Below are 25,135 nucleotides of genomic sequence, written 5' to 3'. Positions count from 1 at the left end.
TCTTCTGCCATTTTAAGCATTTGATGTTGTGGCAAGGAAGCAGGTGCTTGAGTTTGGGTCATCGTTTTTTTAGGTGTAGCTCCTACTCTTGGCCTTAGAAACTCGGTAGTTTTAGACACAACTGAAGACATGAAGGAAGTCGTTGGTTTGTGTCAAATATCAGTAGTGCGAAGAACTTCCTCAGAAGCCGGTGCCTGCACAGCGGCTCTGGACCCATCCAAGGTAGAGACATCTGCAGGTTCCGTAGTCAAAGAAGAGTCTCATGGCATACCGGACTCCGAACAGGTCTTGGTAGTGGCCTGCAAATCCATTGAAGTGGGCATCAGAGGTTGCAAAAGTGCCTCACTGAGTACCGGCGAACTGGCGACTAGCTTAATGGAAGTGTTGTCAGCAGTTTTGGACCTATGCGGTCTGTCTCTGTCTTTATCCTTACTTTTTTTGGAAGATCAGTACTTGGATGGCTTACTGAAGCCATTTTGGAATACGGAGATCGAGAGTAAAAGTATTTAGCGACAATAAGGGCCCAATGACGAATAGTTCGGGCTTTGAAAAAAGCACAAAACCAACAGCGAGGTACGTCATAGTCTGGGCCTAAACAGGTGATGCAGTAAGAATGGAAATCTCTGTGTGGTATTTGCTTTCCACAGGCGAGACAATTGTTAACTTTTTCTGACATCGGTTAGAGCAAGAAAAAAGGATCCCCAATGGGGTACTTAGCTTTAGAAGACTTCAGGAGGATTCAGTTCAGAAACGAAAACTCAGGTAGTGGCCGACCGGCACTCATGCGAACTGCTTCTGCTTTGGGCTCCTCAGCAAGAAAGACTGATGTAATGGTGTCAGCTACCTGTTTTTATACCCCTGATGACCTGACATCAGTCCTGGAGCGACAGCAACCAATGCAGAAATACTAAGTCTCTGTTATTCAGGCCAATTGAGGGCTACCTGCAAGCAGATAACCCAAGTGTGATGACTGCAACAGTGAAACACAAAGAACATGTGTAAATGAGTTTAAAACTCTGGTGCAGGAAGTAAGAGCAAGCAAGAATTTGTGGAAATGATAAATGATATCAAGGCCATATTGTGGTATGGACTGGACCTCTGATGTATTCAGAAGACATATGATAAGACATCTAGACAAAAAGAGGAGATCACATCTGGCAGTGCAACTAACCTGAAAGCCTGAAGGCACTAGCTAGGCAGCTGAATGGCGATTATCTGCAGTTTACTTCAGAATGGCCAGATGATTCAGACTATGACCAAAAAAGGATAGATAACCATAAGCTGGAAGGAAGTCCCCAATCAAACATTGATAAAACCAGACTGGTTGACTCTGTCCCTCATTCCTGTCATGCATCTCTCTACTTTGCCATCAATTTCTTTTGGATGATCATGGTCACTCACATATATCACACAGACTAACCAAAATGAGAGAGAAATACAGCACAAAAGTAACACCTGAAGTTTGCTTACCTGAGGCTGGAGGAAATAGAGTGGGAAAGTATTACTGAAGATGGACAGACTTCTTAAAAATCTGTCATTATGGTAAGTACATAACTTTTGCCTAGCAGGTGCAGAAGCAGTTAGCAGGAACCATGTTTGAGCTGGCCAGGATGGAGTTATGAGGGTTACCTTGGCTTGATGTACTGGGCCCTTCTGGATGAATATGTGTCTCAACAGTAGTCCTGCGAATGCATATAGGAGACCATATGGTCATTTTTCCAATACTGCATCCTTCGAGGGGTCACAGGGAGTAGGACTCCATGAGAACTACTGGTGGCATTGCAAGTCTGATGACAAGATAAAGAGGTTGCTTGTCAGTTGTTTAAGATCGGATTTACTATGTTCTGGTTTAATGACTATTCATGTGGGAGGCAGGAGCACCTGATAAACTTGCTGGCTAAACAGTTGTACTCTTCTAGAATACAGACCCACTTTCAAAGAGACATGGCTTCTCTGCACTTGACTGTGGCGAAGGAAAGTGTTGCTCTTCCCTGTTTATATACCATACTACCTTCATAGGTTCATAGGTTCACAGGTTAGTACTAGGCTAACTGCCCTTTCAGGCCACTTTAAGCCTAGCCAGTTACACCATGTGAGAATCAAACTCTGCACCGTGTGTCTGTAATGTAAACACCTTAGCCCTTATGGCAATTTCCTTCATGCTGCTCAATTAGATTGCAATGGTCCCCTGTTATAAGTAGTCCTGAAAGCATTTTAGTGTAAGCCTCAACATCCTCAGCTCCAGCACAATGATATGGGTCTGCAACTGCCTGTGTCTATGTGCAAAATATGGTATGCCACTGAAAGTGACCCCCTCCATGTAAGGCAAGTGCATCTGAGGGGCAGATACCACAAAGATGTTACCCACAGTAAACATTTTAGAAGTAAGCCACTGTGGGAGATAATTCTAACATTTTGTAATGTAGATGGGCCAATAAAGGAGCCGCTTCAGTTGCTTCCAGTCCACATATAGTAACCACTGTAACATTCTGATATGCAATGTGACATGAGGCACCATGAAAACAGTTGCTGTGATATGTCCCAGAACGCTGAGGCAGGGGTCATCAATGGGTTGCCAAGAAACAAGGAGTTCTTGTAAGAGTGTTTTAGTGCATGCATTTTTTCCATTGGGAGAAATGGTCTTAAAACTGTGTCCCAGGTACAGCCTATGAAGGTAATGCACTGAGAAGGTTGCAACTTGGACTTCATTAGGCTGACTACTATGCTGAGACAGACTAAATCACCTTCATCAGAGATGCCCTGTTACTGCCATAGCAAGGGTGGGGCTAATGGGTCACTTGTTCCTGGGGACGCCAAATGTTTAAAAAAAAACATTTCACAGCTTGAAATAATCATGATCACTTAACAGACAATTGTGAACTAACTAAAACTGTCCTGCAGCTATTTAAACAAACTTAAAAGACAGAACAGCAACAGTCTACAAACTGTCTATAAGCAATTACAATTGTTTAACAATAGCTTGTAAAGTACGGAACTGTCCTGAAAACATGTGGCAGTTTACAGGGAGTTATAAAGCAATTCGAACTGTCAGTTTACAAGCTGGCATTAAGCGATCAACAGTGTGACTGCTTATTCACAACAAGGGAATACGCCAATGTATGTGCTGCCCACGGCATGGCATTTCTTTCTGCAGCTGTGTTTTCTCTGAACTGAACCAGGCTTTTCTAGAGAGACTGCAACAAGGAGGCAGTCATCCAGGTAAGGGAATACCTAGACCTAATACAGTCACTGGTGGGCTGCAACCATCGTCATGAACTTGATCAGTACACTGAGAGCTGTGGTGAGACTAATGTGCAGGTTCCCAAACTGAAAATGATGGACTGTGACACCGAAGCAGAGGAACTCCATGGCTCCTTGCTGATTATAATGTGGAGGTAGGTGTTCTCATTGTCCAAAGAACACATCCAGTCTCTGTGACAGGCAAATTAAAATTTTTTGCACCAAGACCATTCAAAACATTTGTTTGCTGAGATCCAAAAATGGCATCAAAAAGAATCTTGAGTAAAATCTTTGTTTTTTTTCCTTTTCCTCAGCTTGGTGAGTCTTCTTGAATGTCGCTTTTTGTTGCAAGAGGTTACCCACCTCTTGCTTTGTTAAAATGGATGTGTGTGTGTGTGTATATGTGTGTGTGTGTGTGTGTGTGTGTGTGTGTGTGTGTGTGTGTGTGTGTGTGTGTGTGTGTTTATGCTGGAAGCTGATACCTGGACTGTGGCCTCTGTCACTGTTCTTTTGTTTAGTTGCCATGGACTGTGCTGGAACTCTATTCAACGATAGCTCCTCTACATTCCACTATAAGAACACTGTGGCGCCCTGAATTCCACTCCCTTAGTGGTGAGGTTCTAATCCTGCTCCTTCATATCTTTGTGGTGCCTTAATACTTTTCACTGAACAGGAGTGGTCCCATAAAAGAGGAGTCCAAAAATGCCACCTTGGTATCTTCCACAAATTCCATTTGTCTGAGCCAGGAGTATTGGGGTATAACTATGTCAGTTCCTGTAGTTCTAATGACACATACAATCACGTTATAAATCATGCATACCATGTAGTTGATCATATTTGTGAAATCAGTGGCCTGGGACATTGACTTCCCTTTCAGAAGGCTATCCAGTACCTCCTCCATCAAAATAAACATTGCTTCTGATACCTCCACTAAAAACATGCCATGTGCATAACCTTATCCATATCCTAAGTGATAGAGTAAAGTATGTAAACTTGTGTTTAATAAATCTATCCTTTGCCATTAATTCCCAAAGGAACAGATGAACAGCTGGGATATGAGGGGTTAAAACTTCATATGGGCTGCTGCAGAGGTGATTAGTTCCAGCTTTGGAGTTTTTGACCAGATATTCAGTTCCTAGGTGGGTTGAATTTTATATCTGCTTTCACAGAAGTTAGAATACCGTGTCCAAGGTGTCCCATGCCACTTTGGTAGAACTTTTTTAAAATGTTTGCTAAGGAGAAAACCACCCAGGATGATTCAGGATGTAAGTAAGCATACCTGCTGCACTCTCTTCTGGAGTGATGGGATACGATCTATGAGCTACTCCCTATTTCCTGTGTACTTGTACAGGTATTTGCCCAGTTTCAGATGGCCAGGCAGTGGCTCTGGACAATAGGACCCTTTCTCCTTACTTATCCATATTAGACATAGGATATTTGAGAGGGACGTCTATAGGTGTCCTATTTTCAAGATATTTCCTAGGCCTTTTAGAGATAGGTTCATGCGATATTGAAGAGGAAGAGGGCTTGATAGATTCCTTTTAGGGGATGGGGATATTGTTGTAGACTCATCAGAATAAGTTGAGCTTCAACATATATCTATATTCAGTAGGACTAAAAGGCTTAAGTTCAGTATGTACCAACAACTGCACTGTCATTATCTACATTGTATGTTGCTGAGCTGTCATTATTTACATTGTATGTGACTGAGCTGACACAGACAGGAGCTGATGTTGAGCCAAATGCCTGGGTCAATGGCCATATGATTTGTGATGATAGGTCTCTACATTGACCGACCTTGACTTAGGGCGCACTCAGCGGTAAGTATCTCCTGAAATTGAGGTTTCAGTATCAGACCTGACTTCTTGAGGGGTCAACTTCAAGAAGCTCAGTTATGAAGATCAGCACTGAAGGTGCAAGAACATGGTAAAACTGCTTAGTCAATGGTGAGAATGCAGGCTGTTGCCAATACTGTGTCAGATGAGGGGATAACAATGAAACTGGGACTGGTAAGACTGATGCCAAGTATCTAGTTAGTGGTTGCATCATAAACAAAACTAAAAGCCTCAAAATAGGAGATATCAGGCTGGGCCTCAGGTAATGCATTTTGGCACAGGCAGTCTGGCAACTGTTGCCATTGAGAAGGAAACTGGTGAGTGAGCAAAAGGAGAAACCAGCACTGGGGAAAAAGATAATGCATGGCCTCAGAAATGCTTTAGTAGTACCCTAGTGATGTGGAATGGGAGAGGCAGATGCCAACATTTTTCCCTTCACTTTAATTACGACTTCTACCAGTTTCTCCTAATCAGTAGTGGAGAAGGAGACCTAGGGTGAAGAAGGCTTTGTGGTTAATGGAAAATGTAATTAATGACTTTGAGGGGAATTCTACAGTCCAGATTATACCTGATTTGAGCATTTTATCCATTAAAGTACATTAAGGCTGGGAGTCTACTTCAGGTGTGATAAGGAAGCCAGAGACAAAGTAAAAGCAAATGCCTTTGTCTAATATCCTTGCTTGTGAACAAAAAGCCTAAAGGCACCTCACTTAGGTCAGGTTTTCCTTTATTTATTTAGTTTGTTTTTTGCGGTAAAGCACTGATAGAGCATGACCAGTTGCAGCCTCAGCCCATTTTATGTGGGAAACAGTAACAACAAAAATGATGACACTTTGAAATCAAAGGTTAGACGTTGGAATCATATGATGACTCTAGAAGAGAAACTGGCTGCTTGCCCACAAGGGATCTCTGCACAAGAAAGTACTGTAACATTTTCTTTCTTCTTTGCGAATATCATAACTAAAATTAAAGTAGACAGCACACTGGGTACCTTTGCGGCCTTTGACCAGACAGTACAAGCAAACGGCATGTCTATTCATATGCAGAGTCACCATACTGCAGGCATACATTTTGAATAAAGGTTTTGGCCTGATGTTTGGAGAGGACTGATGTCTAGAACTGCAATGCACATAGGGTAAACTACATAGCAGAAGGCTAAAAAAGGGCAGCAAAAATTAGCTTTGAATATAAAGAAAAAGAGGAAAATCTCTTGCTTACCGGCATTGTTATAGGAAGCAAAATCAAAGTAGGTGAAATAAAAAGCTTTATTACCAATTTTTGAACTAAGCTATAACATGAAATCACTCATATTGACTGAAATGTCTGAATACAAATGAAGAGCTGGAGTGCAAAGCAGAGAGATGCATGATGGGATTAGGATGCGACTCAAGCACCTTTTATATGCTGAATGGTCCTATTCCTGCTGCATACAGTCCTGATGCTTACTGCAAATGCACAACTTTTTTTATCAGAAACACAGATGCTGAGAGACAGCAAACCAAGGATCTATGTTAGAAACGATTAGAGTTTGAGTAGCAATCTGCATTACTAGAAATTTTCATTTTGGGAGAACCAGACCCCAGTAAAGGAAGCTCCACGGAAGAAACAGCCATGCATGTAGCAGAAAGCCTTGGTAAACCACACACTGTAGAGGCATTGACAAATTCAAGAGAAACTGTTTGGAGTGGCAGAGAAAACTCGAGAGAGACTAAATTTGGGGGGAGTACTTATTACAAGTGTCATCTAAAAAAGGTAAATAATAATGCTATAAATGTTTTTTCTTCCAGTCCAAGAAAAGTGATTTTCAAGCTTCTGGTTAAACTGAAACTGCATCATACGTCCAGTGCCTGCTGCTATAGCCAGCTGTTTGCATGTCTTTTCCAAATATGTATAATTTTTTTGACTAAATGTAGTTGGGAAGAAAGCATAATTTGTGTGCCTAATGCACAAAAGCATTGTGAATCCTATACCTGTGGTACACTCAAACAGCAAGAATAGCAAATATATTTAACACAGTTGCTGTCTCAGTTTATTTTTTTCTTACTTTTTCTTTTTGATTCAGGTATTTATTTTATTAATTCTTCAGAATGCTATTGAGGACAAACAGGCGACAACAACAATCACAGATTATGACAGTGACACCTCCTCTACTTCCTTTTCTACCCTGCCAAGCAGCAGCTGGTGTTTCCAGTCCATTCTACCGATATTGTATGCAAATGGACTCTACCTTTCACTGACATACTGTTGATCAAACCCTTCAAAGAACCCAAAGACAAAGCAATGGCCATCTTGTCAATGACCCACCCCAGGCTTACTGGACACTGATTGCCTGTTAGTCAAACCAGCCTATACATAAGTGCTTAGTGTGGTCTCCACTTTGATCCATGCAGGCTATCATCTCTGAGGTGATAGGCTGCATTGAGTGCAGTATCAGTGTTAATGTAATGTATGATTCTGCTAACACTCATACCTTGTTATCACTGTATTTGGTGGTCAGCTCAATGACACCTGAACACCTGAAGAAGAACCTTACTTCCCACCACCATATACCCTCTGCTAAGTCACTAGAAATTATGATGCAAAGCTCCACAATGCTGATGTCCTTTCATTCTTGAAACCTGGTCTTGGTGATTCACCCTACCACCGAGTATAAACAAATATGCTGGTAGCTTGCCACAACTGACCCAGTCATCCTTGCTCGGTTTTAATGTTCTTTTACCTTCTTCTCATGGGGGTACTAAAAAAGTTAGCTTAAGGCATCACTAGTTCTCTCCTCAATTTGCTCAAAGCTCCCAGTTATTTATATATTTTACTTTATGTTTGACAACTAGGTTGGTGCTCTGGCTCAAAGACCCTTTTCAGGAAAGACTCAGGCAATGACAGCAAGAACAATATGAGCTTTGATGATATTTAGTTTTAAGACTTCATTTTAGGCTTTAGATTAGTGATGCTACTGAGAGGGTTAGTATTAGCCTTACTCCTTAGTCACCATCACCATCATCAGTACCACTATCATATGTAATGTACATAGTATCTTTGAAGGGAATGTGTTACTTCTCTTACTTGTTCGTCCACAGCTGTTAAGGGGATGTTTTGATTCGGTATACCTACCTACAAATTCACATTTTTGCTGCCCATGCATGTAACACTGTTTAATCTTGCTGTCCCTTCCCTCTGTTTTTCTTTGCTTTCTGAGGTACAGCACAGCTATGAAATGGATGGTCACACAATAGGCACACATTGGATAACCCAAGGCTTAGACTAATATTCTGGTTTGAAGCTGCATGCCTTGATCACAGGAATCACTGTACTTCCAAAAACCTTTGGCAGAACTTGAACTCCTAAAGTAATAAAGCACAGTTGCATCCTATGAAGAACACCCTACAAAGACAAATATAATCAGTCTCAGAACAAGACAAAACCTGATGAAATTCTGTCAGAATCCTACCATTTAACAATATTCACATACCTCCACAGGGGAAGCCCAGACTGGTGAGCCATCTGCCATGGTTTCCTTAAAATTTTCCTCCCAAATACTTTTTGCTTTACTGTCGCTCAAGACTGTAGGTCCACTGGTGCCATCTTCCACATTTATCCATGCAGACAATCCACTAATCCCTCTGTTTCGGGGTCTTCTGACTGGGATGTATGTTGGAGTCACTGGTACTGGTAACTGCATTGGCACAGGTACTGGAAGATCCACAGGAATCTGAGTCTGACTTGGTGGTACAGGTGGTGGTAGTAGTTGTGGTGGTGGAGGTGGTGGTGGAGGCGGTGGTGGTGGTGGCTGTGGTGGTGGTGGAGGTGGAATCTCTATAGGTATATGCACCTCATTTAGTGTGCTGGGAGGTGGCATGCTCTGGAAGCTGTTGACCTAAGGAAAGAAAAAAAAACAGAACCATTAATGCCAAGAATTATAGTTGCTAGGCATGCAGTACAGGAGATCACTGAGGAGCCTAGCCCAATTTCCAAACTGCCCAAAGCACTGTGTGGCTAACTGACTTGCTCACATTCAGAGAGTATGCAAATGTAGGCTGAGGGAGCCACACATTGGGCTATATGAAGTAGCTTATTAACAGTTCATAATCTCAGTGATTTGGGATACATGGCTAGGCTTAAAAAGGTTCTTGTGGCCGGTAGCCTAGTAAACACCTATGAACCTATGAATGGAAAACTTTGATAATATTATGAAAACACTAATGATCCAAAGACAGGCAGAACTGAAAAAATAGAGGTTAATGATGGTTTGATTAGATGTACAGAAAGCCTTTGGTAGGAGTTCTGTGTGAAGTTTCTCTTTCTAACAATGAAAAAATACTGAATACCAAACAGTTGGATTGAGATGATAAACAGAATATATTCATTGGCAACAGCTAATGATGAAATAGTGGGTGTCTTATCAGAAAGTTTTAACCTGCCAAGAGGCACAAGGCAGGGCTGTCTTATGTCCCCACCACTGTTTGTCTTATATACTGAACTGCTGGCCATCAAGACGGGTCTATATTACCTTATTGAACGATGAAAACAGTGAACACTCTTTCATTGAATCAAAAAGCAAAGGCACAGAACAGCGACTTTTTTCCCCAGGGAAAAAAAAATCGCTGCTTTGCAAAAAAAAAAAAATAATCACAAAATGAAGTGGGGGGTTGCCCCCCACACCCTCAATTTGGGGGGCTGAGCCCCCTACTTAAATATACCAACTCAGAGATCACACCATTGTGGAGGAAATGGCAAAGTCCCGAACTCAGCCCAGCAATTTTTTTTCCCTGGGAAAAAAATTGATGATCCGTGTCTTCGCTTTTCAGGGGTTTAGACCTTTTCGGTTCGATGAAAGAGCGTTCGCTCTTTTCATCATTCGATAAAGTAATATAGACCCTATTAAGACAAAGAAATCCACACTAAGGGGTTTTGACTGGTATGGTAGACAGGAGAAATAGCATTACTTGTGGACACTATCATATTATATATGACATATCCAGAGATTGGTCTTCTACCTCTATTCCAGATACTAAGAAAATACAAAGGGCAAGCAAAATATAAGATAAATGTAAATAAGACAAAAGTCATTGCTCTGAGTTATATCACAACTTTTGATTTAGTACAAACCTATCTCTACTTCTGGGTGCATGAGATGAGACAATTAGGAATATGGGTTTAAGGGGATATAGACCAAGCCTGGAAGGAAATATGGTCAGAGATGGAGCAAAAAAATACTTAAATATGTTAAGCAATGGAGAATTATACAAATGGATCAAGACAGTAAAATCCAGGACATTAAAATGTCTATAGTCTCCTTGATCTCATATGTAGGACAAGCATGCTCATATAGCCAGAAGGGAGGGACTTGAGTAAGATTAAGAAAAGCACTAGCCACCTTTGTGTGGGACAATAAAAAGCAATAGTACTGTTGTAAAAACAGACTCAAGCAGTAGCATAGGGTGGTCTGAAGCTTCCAGATATACAGCAACAATATAATTCAACATAAATTAGATTATTATACTTACTACAATAGAAATGGTATGGACAGAAGTGGAAATAGATACAGAGCTTTGGTAGTCAGTGCAGATTAAGTCGAATAAAGGCACATAGCAGGGTATACATGCAATTCAATTTGGGGCTTGAATAAGGGGATAATAGATAAAGAGGTACTGGCTCTCCTCCAACCAAAAGGATTTAGTTTAAGAGTGACAGAAAATGGAGACAAAGTACAGTAGTGAACCAAGATTCTGAGAATAAAAAATGAAATAGGACAAGGTGATGGGACAGGATCAAGCACAAAGAGAGTTTGGCCTCTCAGATAGGCTTAGGCTACAGTCTTTGGGATTGACTACAGAGATCAAGAAAATACAATCTAAAGTGGATAAGGGACTTCCAACAATTGTGATGGTTAGACTAGCTTAGAATATGAAACTAAGAAATGAATAATTTAAAGGAAGTATAAACAAATTAAATAAAATGCGAAGAATGGGATGGAGGTAAAACTGTAAAAATATGAAAAGATCACTTGGAAACAATTTTTCTAATGAACAGTGCTTAGCACCTAAAAGTGTAAAACCTAGGAAGTCTAGACTTTTTGCATGGAAGGATCTACAAAAATACTTTTATACACCACAAAAATTACACCAGATATTCTTGCTGGTTACTAAAGGTTATTGAAGATGTAATACAGACCATCAAGGCAGATGGGAGCATATATTTTTGGAATGTGGGGGATTAGGCAATAGCAAGCAGGATATGCATAATTCATTGTCCAGAATAACAGAATGGGAACTTTGCCAACAAAATATTTATTATTACTAAGCTGTAACCCCAACACAAGTTTCCTTGATAATAAAGGTGTTGATAACACTTTTATGCCCGCCATAAAAAATGATAAGACACACATAGACAGAGAAGGGAGACTTGAGTAAAAATATGTTCTGAAGATCATGAATGAGGTGAGAGAGATGGAAGTATCCCCTAAGAATGGGACCATAAATAAATAAATAACTATGAAATGGCAGATTTGGCAAAGGTGGATTGAATCTCAAGAAAAAGGGAACAGGCAGTGAAGACTTCAATAAGAGATTAGTACCACTGGAAATGTAGGAGGGGCCCAGGCTGATCAGGCTGGGAAATACCTTTAAGGAACAAATTAAAATTTACATACAGTAAAAATATATATAAAGAAAATATAAAAGCCAAACAATGGCCATGAGTGAAGATGAAGCTTAATACCAGCAGTATTATATGCTGTGTATATGGGGATATTTAGTTGTAAATAAGTATGAAAAAGGAAGTTTTTGTTCAGTTGGCCAGAAGGGGAAATAAACAGCAGGATAAGATACTGTCCAAATACTCTCCTTAAATAGAATACACTCAACCTCTCAGAAATGACAAAACGTTTAGTTATGTACTTACCATAACGATAGATGTATGCGATCCATCTCGCCTACATTCTAAACTGATCGGCTCCGACTCGGCTGGTACACTAGCACAAAGTCTCTGATTGGCTGGGACAACCCCTATATCCCAGGATGCACTACACCCAAGCCCCCCAGATCTTGTTTGCCCACACAAAGTCCCCTTCACATTCACCCAACTCACAGAGATACGTGATCCAGAGAAGAGAATAAGACCTTCAGTGGAAACCCCACAAAGCGTTTCCTCCAAATTCTGCAGGTAGGGGGCCGGAGGGCGGGTATATACGAATGTAGGCGAGATGGATCACATACATATATCGCTATGGTAAGTACATAACTAAAAGATGTAAGGCGATCCTATCTTGCCTACATTCTAAACTAATGGGACCGCGTCCCTAGCACCTAGATCCTGGGAGGCTCATTGGAAAACACTCCCGAGCACTGTGGAGCCAAATGACGCCCGACTCCTGGACTCCAAGTCTAATTTGTAATGAGCAATAAAAGTGTGTGGAGAAGACCAAGTGGCAGCAGCACAAATTTCATCTACAGACAGTCTGGAGTGGAAAGCTGTTGAAGTTGCCATAGCTCTAGTAGAATGTGCTTTAACTGGAAATGGAAGGGACCTTCCTGTCGATGAATAAATAAAGGATACACAATCCCTGATCCACCTGGCAATAGTGGCCTTAGTGACTGGTTTGCCAATTTTATTATCTGCAAAGGCAACAAATAATTGATCTGATATCCTGTCCTGCTGTGTTCTATCCAGATAAAGACGTAGTTGTCTATGCACATCCAACTGGTGACATCTGTATTCTGCATCGGTGGAATAGTCAGGAAAGAAGACTGGAAGCTCAATTGATTGCTGAAGAGAAAGAGCAGAAGAAACCTCAGGGAGAAAGGATGGGTTTAATCTCAGGGATACTCTGTCCTTATGGAAAATGAGGTAAGGAGGCTTGGCAGAAAGGGCTTGAAGTTCTGAAACCCTTATTGCCGAAGTAATAGCTACCAAAAATGCAGTTTTCCATGACAAAAATTTTTTCTCACAAGTTGTTGCTGGTTCGAATGGAGGGGACGTCAAAGCAGCAAGGACCACATTCAAATCCCATGGTAAAACTGGCTGTGATATAGAGGGACGAAGCAACCAAGCTCCTTTAAGAAAGGCCTTACACAATTTATGACTCATGAGAGAAGGGTCAAAGGCAACATGGTAATTGGAAATCGCTGCTAACTGCACTTTCAGCGTAAAAAACGCAGAGCCTTGTCTAAAAAGAGAAGCCAAAAAGTCCAATACTGCTGAAACAGGGGCTGTTAGGGGATCGAGGTTATGCCGCTGAGCCCAGAAGGCAAATCTTTTCCATTTGCTAAAATAAATACTCTTGGTAGAGGGCTTATGTGAAAAGGACAGTATCTAAACCACCTCAGGCGAAAACACACGCTGTCTGACTAAGGTCGGAAGTGGAGCAACCAGGCCGTTAGCTTGAGAGTCCGTAGAGACGGATGGGCCTGCCCTGACTGGTGAGTCAGGAGGTCTGGGACCGGGTCTAGGATCCAGAGACCATCCACCGCATACTTCCTCAGGAATGGAAACCATACTTAATGGGGCCAGAATGGGGCTATCAAGATCATGAAGCTTCCCAGACGGATAGCCTTCTGAATCAGTCTGGGCAGTAGAGGAAGTGGAGGGAAGACATAGAGTAGACCGGAGGGCCACTTGTGAACTAGCGCATCCCTGGGTTCTTCCCCTTGGGCAGGAATCAGGGAGAAGTAGTTGTCGCACTTCGCATCCAGCGGACTGGCGAATAGATCGCAGCAAGGCAACCCCCACCGGGCGAAGATCCGATCCGCCACTTGGTTGTTCAGGGACCATTCGTGAGGCATCAGAATGTCCCTGCTCAGCCTATCTGCTATAACATTGGATTTCCCAGGAATGTGCGTTGCCACTAGGAACCTCTGGGAAGCAATCGCCCATTCTCACACTCTCATGGCTTCTCTGCAAAGGGGTAAAACCTGGTTCCTCCCTGTTTGTTGAGGTACCAAACCTCCGACATATTGTCTGAAAGGATCGCGATTGTCCCCAGTGGGAGAGAGCTGTGAAGTGCCTGCAATGCTAGAAGCACCACTCTCATTTCCAGGACATTGATATGTAAGCGAGTCTCGTAGTCTTACCAAGTGCCTTGGATAGTCCTGCCCAGATAATGCCCCCCACCCTGTCTGGGAAGCATCCATGGTGACAGTGGCAATGGGGTAAGGGGGGTGAAAAGGTCTGCCTAGGTTCAGGTTGGAGGAGAGAAGCCACCAGTGGAGATCCCGCCGACAAGTGTCCGTGATTAGAATCGGGTGGGACAACGGGAGTTCCTGAAAGGACCATTGGCTCGAAAGGAGCCACTGTAGAATTTGCATGTGCAGCCTTGCCATCGGAACTAACAAAATAGTGGCCACCATAGATCCTAAGAGTTGAAGGACTAACCTGGCTGGAGCCTTCCGATGGGGCAATAGGTCCATGACCTGGTTCTGTAAGAACCTTATCCTTTCTGTTGGGAGGTAGGCTCGCATTTCTATGGAGTCTAGCTCTGCGCCTATAAAGGCAACATGCTGTGATGGCAGCAATACAGACTTTTCCCAGTTGAATGTTATGCCTAGCAATTGACCTAATTCAATGGTGGTAGTCACAGCTTGAGTGAGCAGATACTGGTGGGGGTGGTGAGGAGCCAGTCGTCTAGATACGGAAACACCTGGAATCCAAGATGCCTCAGGTGAGCCATTACCACTGCCAGGCACTTGGTAAACACCCTGGGGACTGTTGTGAGACCAAAGGGCAGGGCTCGAAACTGGTAATGACTGGATCCCAGGCGGAAGCGTAAGTGAGTCCTGGACGCTTTGTCTATCTTGATGTGATAATAGGCATCCTTAAGATCGATGGAGCACATCCAAACTCCTTTTTCCAGCAATGGGAAAATGGATTGTAGCGTGACCATCCAGAACTTGGACTTCTTCATGAAGCGGTTGAGACGGCTGAGATCCAGAATAGATCTCAAGTCCCCTGTTCTTTTTGGCACCAGAAATAATCTTGAGTAAGTTCCTAACCGGTCTGGCCTTCGGGGACTGGTTGGATGACTCCTTTTTCTGGCAGCTTTAACACTTCTGTAGCTGCTTGAACCCTCTGATTGGGTGGCACGTCCGGGATTTTCCTTGGAGGGGAAGGGGGATGAATAAAGGGTATGGTGTAACCTCCGGCGATGGTCCGTAGCACCCACTGATCCTGAGTGATGGCCTCCCAGGCTTTCAGGTGCCCCAAAAAATGACTCCCGACTGGCTCCGGAGACGCACAGTCGGGCCGTCCCTCAGGGACGTTGGAAGGATGAACCGCGAAAGGATTCGCGGTCTCCTGTGTTGCGGGGGCCTCTGCCGCCTCTAGGGCGACACCTTCCAGAGTAATTCCCCCCTCCTCTGCCTCTGGAGGGGGGTTCACATTGATGAGCAGGGAAAGACCTTTGTGATTTCTTGAACTACATCTTCCTTCCCCTCTGAGCCTTGGGATAAGGTCTCGTGGGAAGTGAAAAACGGGCCCCGACGGCAGACAAGGTCTTGCCCTCCTGCTCGCATCTAGTGAGGGTGTCCTTCACCTTGGGTCCAAAGAGTGAGGACCCATCAAAGGGAGCATCTGTGAATGAAGACTTGAACGCCTCTGTAAAGTGACACAAGCGCATCCAAGCCTGCCTCCTCAGGGGTACGCCCAAACTCGCTGCTCTACCCGTCCCCTCGGCCGCATATGAAATGAGCCTCATGGACGAGATAATGACGAATGACAGGGTAGATAGCTGGGCATTGACAGACTGAGCCAACGCTTCAGGCACATTACCCGAAAGGATATCTCCCAACTCCTTCACGAGATCCCTTTGTAGTCTTGTGAAATGGCACAAATAATTCAGTGACCGCAAGGTAAAGGTCACTGAAGATAGGGTACGCTTCCCGTACCTATCCATGCTCCTAGATTCCTTGTTAGGTGGATAGACAGACATCGAAGCCTCTGCCATGTCCTGTTGAGTGGCGGACGCCACCACCATAGCATCTACCGGAACTCCCTTAGTGAGAAACTGCTTATCGGGGGGTGCAGACAAGAATTTATTGGGACAAGTGGGAACAGGCTCCACAGAGTCAGGGTGCTCCCACACCCTTCGACAAATAATGTCCAGTAACTCGTCGAAGGGTGGAGATACCCAGGAGGTGGAGGGCTGGGCTCCAAAGGCCTTAAGGAACACCGACTCTTCCGCGGAAGGGGATTTGGAATGCCAGTAGCCTCTCTGTCTCAAGATCTCTAGTATGTCAGAGAACGAGACATCGTCAGAGGATGACTTAGGGGACCCTTCCGCATCATCCAGATCGGTGTCTGAGGTGACGGACTCGTCTGGGGAGTCCACATGCTTCCTCTTGCACATCTTTTTCCTAGGGGTCTCATCAGGCAAGGACTCTGAAGGCCCATCCGAAACTAAGGGACCACACAAGGAGGTATCCTCAGGGCTGGGAGCCCCGCTGTCCGAGGACAGGGGTGCACCAGAGGCTCCAGTCGCCGTGCCCAGGGAAGGAGCTACAGATTCTGGAGAAGTGACTAGGGACTTGGCCAGCGCACCCCTCATAGGCTTGAAGGCAGGTCCACCAGAGTCTGTAGAAAGACCCCCCCCTCCGAGGCCCTGACCAGAGTTGGGCACCCCCCTCGCTGAAGCACCAAGAGGGAGACTAGGAGCCGAGGTCTGAAGCCTCAATGACTCCCCCTCAGGCCCGACCGAAGAGCCACGAGTACCAGGACCTGTCAAAAGTATCGAGAAGTTTGGAGCAGAGGTAGGTGCTGATGGACTAGCAGCGGGTCTCGGAACTGACCCAACAACTTCTCCAGATTCTGTAAACCCCGGCTCCGATGACCCTAAGGTTGTCGAAGGAGGAAGAGACGGTACAGGCAAGGCTAGCTCCAGAGCCAACTGGGCTGGGGCCGACAGCAATTTGGAAAAGACCGGTGACTGTAGGAGCCTCTGGACAACCCTGTCCAGGTCCGAATCAGAGAGCCTGGAGGACTTGGAGGAAATAGAAGGGGCTCGACAAACTGTCTCTATGGGCTCCAATATCACCGTAGGAGTTCGGCTCCGAATTGGCTCCAACAATATTGGAGCCGAGGCAGACTCAAGGAACACCAAAGCTTCCCTCGGAGCCGATGAAGTAGGAGCCGACAAAACCGATCCTGGAGCCGACCCTCTCTCTCTCGGCTCCGAAGCCCTAGGAGCCGAGGGAGAAGATCCCAATTTTGAACCCCTTTCCATCGGCTCCGAAGTCAGTGGAACCAAGGAAGGGGAAGCAGAACTTGGTCTCTCATCTCTCGGCTCCGAGGGCAATGGAACCGAAGATGAAGACATAGATTTTCCTCTTTTAGCTGGCAGATCCGACAGACTGGTCAGAACCGACGACCTTTTCTTTTTACCACGAGGCTCTGAAGACTGAAGAGCCTCTTCAAAAGAAGGCCTGATTAAGCCTTTTAAAATCAGTTTATTTTTTCTCTCTTGGAGGACCCTGGAGGAAAAGGCATGGCAAACACTGCAAGACTCTTGCAAGTGCTTGGTTCCTAAACAGTAAACACAGATGTCATGGCCATCTGTGATAGACATCTTGTACCCACACTTGGTACATTTTTTAAAACCAGAAGGCCTATGCTTTTTTCCAGACATTCTGACCAAAAACACACACTGAAGGAAGGAAAGGAAGGGAATACAGCTCTAACTTAAACACTCTAAAGGTAGGGCTAAGGCCCACCAAACACCAAGAATTTACCACAGAAATTTTAACTTTAAGCTACAACAACAGATACACACTCAGACAACAAGATAGCTATTAAAATAGCTGTTTTGGTTAAATGTTAAGAAAAAGCTCACAAAAAACCCCAAATTTGACTAAAAAAATAGGGTACTTAGCCACAGCCAACTCGAAACCATGTCTTAGCACTAGGAGCGGCAAATGAGATCTGGGGGCTTGGGTGTAGTGCATCCTGGGATATAGGGGTTGGCCCAGCCAATCAGAGAATTTGTGCTAGTGTACCGGCCGAGTCGGAGCAGATTCTCCGCTCCAAGCCCATCAGTTTAGAATGTAGGCGAGATAGGATCACCTTACATCTATTTTTATACATAACTGCTACCTGTACAATCCAGTAAGTTGCACTTGGGCTCTGTCTTTAGTAACTTCCACCTCTGTAAAATCTTAGAATGTATCAATTTAACTACTATTCTTGTATAAATGTAAATAGAAATGTAACTACTCTTTGTTTAACTGGAACTTAATATAAATCAATGTAAGCAAACAGAGCTTTTCTCCCCTCCACTGAAAATGGGTATTATCCAGTTAGACTTTTCTGGTAAACAATGACAAATAAATAAATAAGCTCTCCTAGTCATCATCAAAATGCCAATGCGCTCCATGCATGAGGTAAGGGCTGCAGTTACAAAATGTTATAGATGACTTCTTTGAATAAAGTTATATTCTTTTGCAAAAAAAGAAAAAAAAGGAGAGTGCTGAATATCAATAACTTTTACCTGTTAACAATGGAGTCCTTTAAGTCTGAAATACAAGTAACTACAAAATTTATGTTGATCTAATTGAAAGTATCACATCAGCTCTGTGTTCCAGAATTTTCTTAGTGGACCAGGATAACTTTTCTTTATTTTTTTTCCAACAAAAGCACAAACTGGTAGATATGCTTAAGAAAGAAAAGTCAGCCTACATCCAGTTCCATACACAATGAAAAATGAACCACATTCCTCTATGCACTCATGGTACTATAATGTGCATTTTTTTTCACTGTTGATAAAATAAATTCTGCCTAACCAGCAGTAAATGCCCCCAGCAGCACTGCAGCTGTACAGTGAATTTATTTACAAATTAATAATTCTTCAGGTGGGGATAATGCATTCCAGACTAGCACTGTTTAGAAAAGAGTCTGCCTGCATCTGAACTGATTCCACAATAAAAGGAAAATGCTGTCTACTTGTTGCGACCACTTGTCTAACCCTAATCATAAACACAAACAGATACAGAAGAATAATTACAGCATCAGCCTGAAGAGCTTAATTACTGCCTTTTCACTTGAAGAAAACTTTGGCTTTGTTGCCATGATGCCACAGTACTAAGAGAATGACTGAAGCCTCAGTCATGGAGTAGGAATTGAACCTGTACATGAAAGAAAATTGCAGAACAAAGTCAGAAGAACAAAGTCAGAAGATGGAGCTAGCTTCAGTGAAATGGGTATGACAAACTAACAAGCACAAGTTATAATAAAGAATGAAAATTAATGTTATGTTTTCTGTATTTTCCTTTGCCGCCATCCCCTCCTATCAATGCATAACTGGCAACAGCAAAGTGTAATAACATCACAACACTGCTACAGCTGACTTTGTGTAATAACATCACAACACTGCTATGGCTGACTTTGTGTAATAACATCACAACACTGCTATGGCTGACTTTGTTACTGCAGAGTTTTACATTGGCTACCAATCAATACTTTAGAACAAGAGAGGAACACTTCTGCATACACCAAGCTTGCTCCAACTTGCACAGGGAACATGATGGAAACTAGAGTCAATCCTTGTCTAGAAGGAAAATGTAAGTTAGAGGAGGGGTAGGAAAGACATGGGGGTGGTAGATGCAGCATGAGGGCAGGCAAGAGGGAGGTAGGTATATGGGAGGTGCAGAGGTAGAGCCGGAGGCAAGGTATTCAATCACTGGGTGGGGAGATAGGAGAAAAGGAAAAGTGTGGAAGAAATGCAACCAGTCACAGGATTAATCCTTGACAAGACAGGCCTACTAGATTGGCAAATACAGGAGAGGAATGCACACATAGCATGACCCATGCGGAGATTAATGACATGGCAGAAGGGGATCATAAATGAAGCAATGGAGAGGGAAAACAGCCGATAGCCATAGGTGGAGCCTTAGATGGAATAATAGCATTTTTAGAAATGATATCTGAAAGATTGTCGGGGAAATGCAAAGGAGTAGAGAAGTAAAACTAGGAAACACTGGAGAGGCATAGAGACAAGAAAATGGCATGCCAGGATCATATGCAGAGGTAAAAGGATGAATGAAAGAGCAGCATGAGATGGGAATAAAGAACTATCCCTCAGCAGAAAAAAGAAGGTAGAAGAAGGAAAAGGGCTATCGCAGAAGGAACACACAGGCAATTAGGGTAACTGTGATGGTAATCATACAGGATATGCATTAAAGGAATGGTAATCATACAGGATATGCATTAAAGGAATGGTAATCATACAGGATATGCATTAAAGGAATGGTAATCATACAGGATATGCATTAAAGGAATGGTAATCATACAGGATATGCATTAAAGGAATGGTAATCATACAGGATATGCATTAAAGGAATGGTAATCATACAGGATATGCATTAAAGGAATGGTAATCATACAGGATATGCATTAAAGGAATGGTAATCATACAGGATATGCATTAAAGGAATGGTAATCATACAGGATATGCATTAAAGGAATGGTAATCATACAGGATATGCATTAAAGGAATGGTAATCATACAGGATATGCATTAAAGGAATGGTAATCATACAGGATATGCATTAAAGGAATGGTAATCATACAGGATATGCATTAAAGGAATGGTAATCATACAGGATATGCATTAAAGGAATGGTAATCATACAGGATATGCATTAAAGGAATGGTAATCATACAGGATATGCATTAAAGGAATGGTAATCATACAGGATATGCATTAAAGGAATGGTAATCATACAGGATATGCATTAAAGGAATGGTAATCATACAGGATATGCATTAAAGGAATGGTAATCATACAGGATATGCATTAAAGGAATGGTAATCATACAGGATATGCATTAAAGGAATGGTAATCATACAGGATATGCATTAAAGGAATGGTAATCATACAGGATATGCATTAAAGGAATGGTAATCATACAGGATATGCATTAAAGGAATGGTAATCATACAGGATATGCATTAAAGGAATGGTAATCATACAGGATATGCATTAAAGGAATGGTAATCATACAGGATATGCATTAAAGGAATGGTAATCATACAGGATATGCATTAAAGGAATGGTAATCATACAGGATATGCATTAAAGGAATGGTAATCATACAGGATATGCATTAAAGGAATGGTGCGAAACACAAAGACTACACAATGAAGGGCACAAGAAAAAATTCAGAATGTCAAGAACTCAGGACTGCCTAGTAAAGCAACAACGCAGTAGACAACAGGATAGGGGGGCAGTATGGGGAAGCATAAAATGAAGGTGTTGTCCAGCACTGGCAGAAGAATAGAACTAGGAAGGCAGGAATGGAAATGACAAGGCTACAGGAATATACGAGAAGGGAGAGTAAAGTCAAGGCGTTGTTTGGCACAAGACTGAAGATGGCTGAGCTGGCAACACTTATCAGGGAGAGTCAGGAGGACATGAAAATATGGTGACGTGCAGGAAAGGAGAGACTAATAGGAAAGAAAGGACCATCATAATAAAGGAATATGGGATACTCAGGGGAGACAGGTAGATGGGGATTGAAGAGTGATTTTACATGCAAGGCTTGGTCTGCATGGACAGGTAAAAAATGAAGAGGTGGGAACGGCAGAGCAATCAGGAACAGAGATGGCAATAGGGAGAGGGAGAGGATGGGAGGTTAAACAAACAATGAAAAGCGTTGTAGCAAGTAAGCATGGAGCAAGAGAAGAGCACTGGTACACTGACACCCTCTACAGTACACTTAATACAAATGTAAAGGCTGAAAAGAAATGGAAGCTTAGGGACGAAGATAACAGCTGTGATGGCAGACTACAGTCTGCCCAAATACAGGCTGGAGTATCACATCATCATCCAAGGTGGATAGACAATAGAGAAATGGAAGCCTTCAAACAAACGTATTGCATAGAACCAAGAAAGTAAAAATCTCCAGTCTTGTGCTCTATACAGGATAAATCAGGATGTGACTGCCTAATATTGCTACGCAGCAGGTATTTCATAATTACTATGGAAAAGGAGCAAGGAAATGCCACAAAGTCTAAAGTATAACATTAGAAAATAATGCATTTTTTACAGAGGAAGAAGGTTAATAAACAAGCATTTGGGGAGATAATATGATATTAAAGCAGTGGAGGAGAAATGGAAACCCATATAAAGGGGACTCTGAGGATATGTGGAGAAGGACTGAAAAGGGTTGCAAAAAGAAAATCGAAATGGAAAACTATCCAACTTACTAATAGTGTAATGGCAGCCAGAAGGAGAAAGGGAAGGAGAATAGGAACTGAAGGGTAAGGAAACTTTTACTAAGAGGGGTATATGGAAGCAAGGAAGAGAAAGATATATGGTATGAAGGGAAATGGGGACACAAGAAGATTTGAAACAGACATTAAGAAAAAGGAAGACTGGGATGGAGATAGCTGAACAAACTTGGAAAATATAAAAGCATAATGATCCCAACGGACATGTGAAACTATGCATCACTATTTACCAAAATCAAATAAGTGAGGATACATAACTTGGAAAGCAGCAAAGAGACAGGAAGGGGGTGGACAGCCAAAATAAACTGGGTGGTTGAAATGCACTGTGGAATCTAAAGGAGGATAAGGAAGAAGGACAAGCTGAGGTGCTTATAAAGAAATTTAAAAAAGGGCTGCTGATTTTTATTTTTTTTTTTGTAAAATCTCTCATAGCATCATTGAACAGATCTCTTAACAAGCTTTGTCCCATCAAATAGACTAAAGCAGATGTAGAGCTCATTTACAAATGTGAGACCCAGAAGCCTGACTTCAGTGGTATACTAAAAGCTGGAAATGGTTTTAAAGTCAATGCTTACAAGGCTTCTGGAACAAAATCTATTTGACTAATTCCAGCATGGATTTATAGCAGGTATATTTGTTTTCAGACTACTACAATTCAAGTTTCATGAATAAATCACTTGGTATGCAGACAAAGATAATCCTGTAAATATGTTCTAGTTACACTTCCTGAAATCATTGACTTGGATGTGAACTACAGGGTTCTGGGAGGGATGAATTGTTGGCTAATTGGCTAGATAACCTGGAACAGAAAGTACTAAGGTAGAGCTCTCACAATGGAACAAGGTAACAGCTGTTGTCTTACAGGGCTGGTCCTGGGTCCAGCTAAACTTAATGTGTTCATTTGTGACCTTACACAGGACTCAGAAAACTGGTCCAGTCCCTCTGCAAATGATACGACTTGGTTGTGTGGCAGGAATATGTTTGAAAAGACTCCAAAGAGATTGCAGATGTGATCAGAAATATGGTACCTTCACTTCATTCCATCTAAGTGTACAGTACTGTTTTAGGGGAATGACTGTCCAAAGGCAAAATATGCTGTTGGTGGTATCAGACAAAAGAAATGAGAGCAAGAGAAGGAACAGTGACCTCAATGGAAACCTACACCAGTAGGCACATTTGGAAATGGCAACAGCAAAAGTAAATCAAATGCTTGCATATATGCAGCTAATTGCGTTGACTTATGAAACAGAAGGGTGATAATGACCCTATTTCAGGCATTTGTAGGGAGATTACAATGATGGATTGTAATTGCAGGAAGGTCACTAGGATAGTGAGTGCAGTGGAGGGCATAACATGAGGCAATACTAAGAGATTTTGACTTTTCTTCCTAGAACAGCAGAGACAAGAGTATATAAAATGGGCACATAAAACACTAAGGATTGAGCATGGCAGTATTACACAAGTAAGGAGAAACAGGACAGACAGAAGGAGGATCAACCAGAAAATGAAGGAAACACAGGTTAATCTTAATATGCAAATGCATTTTTTTTATACAGAGGATAACTGAGAGGCAAACTAAAAAACAGAATCAGTTGCTGATGCCTTCAAAGAGACTTGGGACTCCTGTAGAGAGATGTTGAATGAGGATAGGAATCTGCCTAGAGCTAGCTGCAGCACTTGGCTGATAGACATAGACAGATTCATTCTTCTGGTGAATTCATGTCAAGTAATGTAAATATATGTATCCCACAAGTACAAGCTGACCAACTAGTGTTAGGGCAAGATATCTGCCTGTGCCACCAGAAACCTGAGTGTGATTACAATTCCAGGTCTCTAGATGTCTGGCTTAAGAGCAGACTGCATGGAGATACCACTGGCTAGCTCCCCTGCCAAAGATGGGATGGGTGCCATGTAAGGCAGGTTCATTACCTGGAAGTGGCATGAGCCAGCTGGATGACTCCTACAGGGTGTGGCTACACATAAGGACTTTCCTGAATAAATTAATGCATTCCTCTTGTCCAATTAGTGTGCACCTTTTGTTCTTATCACTGTACTACAAGGTTTCTGAGAGTAGATGGTGTATAAGTTCTTCCTCTCCTGTTATACATTGTACAAAACAGCTTTCTAGACTTTTAGTTCACCAAATTAAGGTGAGACTCTCTGCCTGCTTCACTGCCTTACCATGCTACATGGCAGCTATACTAGTTGTAAAGCGAATGAATGAGTGAATGTACAGACTGGAGGATACAGACCACCAATCAGGCATATGAAAGTTGCTGGGATGATTAATAGCCATCTCTTCGTATGCACTGGCTGATTGTCTCCAAGTCATGCAGTATATACTGTTAGGATTCATACCAGCACCTCCTTTCTCAACAGTTACAATGTTCAAAAAAATGATTTTCATGCTGATACAATGTGAGGTTCCAGCGACGAAACATGTCAAACAATGATGTGTGGGCATCATGTGAAAGCATCGGGTCTGTATCACTTCTGGAAAGTGAAAGTTCAAAGAATGGCCTTTCATCAGAAATGCTGTTCATCAAAATCTGCTCTTGTGGGGGTTGTGGCTCCACTCCCCTCGCTAATTATATATACCAATTCCAAGATCCCACTACAGTGGGGAAAGTGCAAATTTCCAGATCTTCACTGTACTGGGATCTCAATATGAACAGTTTGATGAACGGCATGTTTGATGTAAGTGAACCAAAAATGCCGTTCACTGAACTGAATTTTCGCTGAACTGGTATAGACCCAAAGCATCTATAATTTCTTTAATATTGCACCTACTGAAAATCTACAATCATGTGTGGCTCATATCATGGGCCAGACATAGCAATATAATTAAT

At 42.6% G+C, this 25,135-nt stretch overlaps 1 protein-coding gene across 1 annotated transcript in view; it reads right to left on the bottom strand.

Moving 5' to 3' along the window:
• LOC122808726 (formin BNI1-like) overlaps positions 1 to 25,135 on the bottom strand; it is a 189,461-nt gene that overhangs the window by 51,865 nt on the left and 112,461 nt on the right. The window contains exon 5 of the mRNA XM_044079717.1: positions 8,545 to 8,949. Within this exon, the coding sequence (XP_043935652.1) occupies positions 8,545 to 8,949 (405 nt within the window). The remainder of the gene's footprint in view (positions 1 to 8,544; positions 8,950 to 25,135) is intronic.

The sequence above is a fragment of the Protopterus annectens genome, chromosome 8.part0, assembly GCF_019279795.1.
Source record: "Protopterus annectens isolate FY-2018-M chromosome 8.part0, PAN1.0, whole genome shotgun sequence".
NCBI classification, from domain to species: domain Eukaryota; kingdom Metazoa; phylum Chordata; order Ceratodontiformes; family Protopteridae; genus Protopterus; species Protopterus annectens.
The sequence above is the reverse complement of the archived record's forward strand: the minus strand, read 5'-3'. Positions and strand labels throughout refer to the sequence as shown.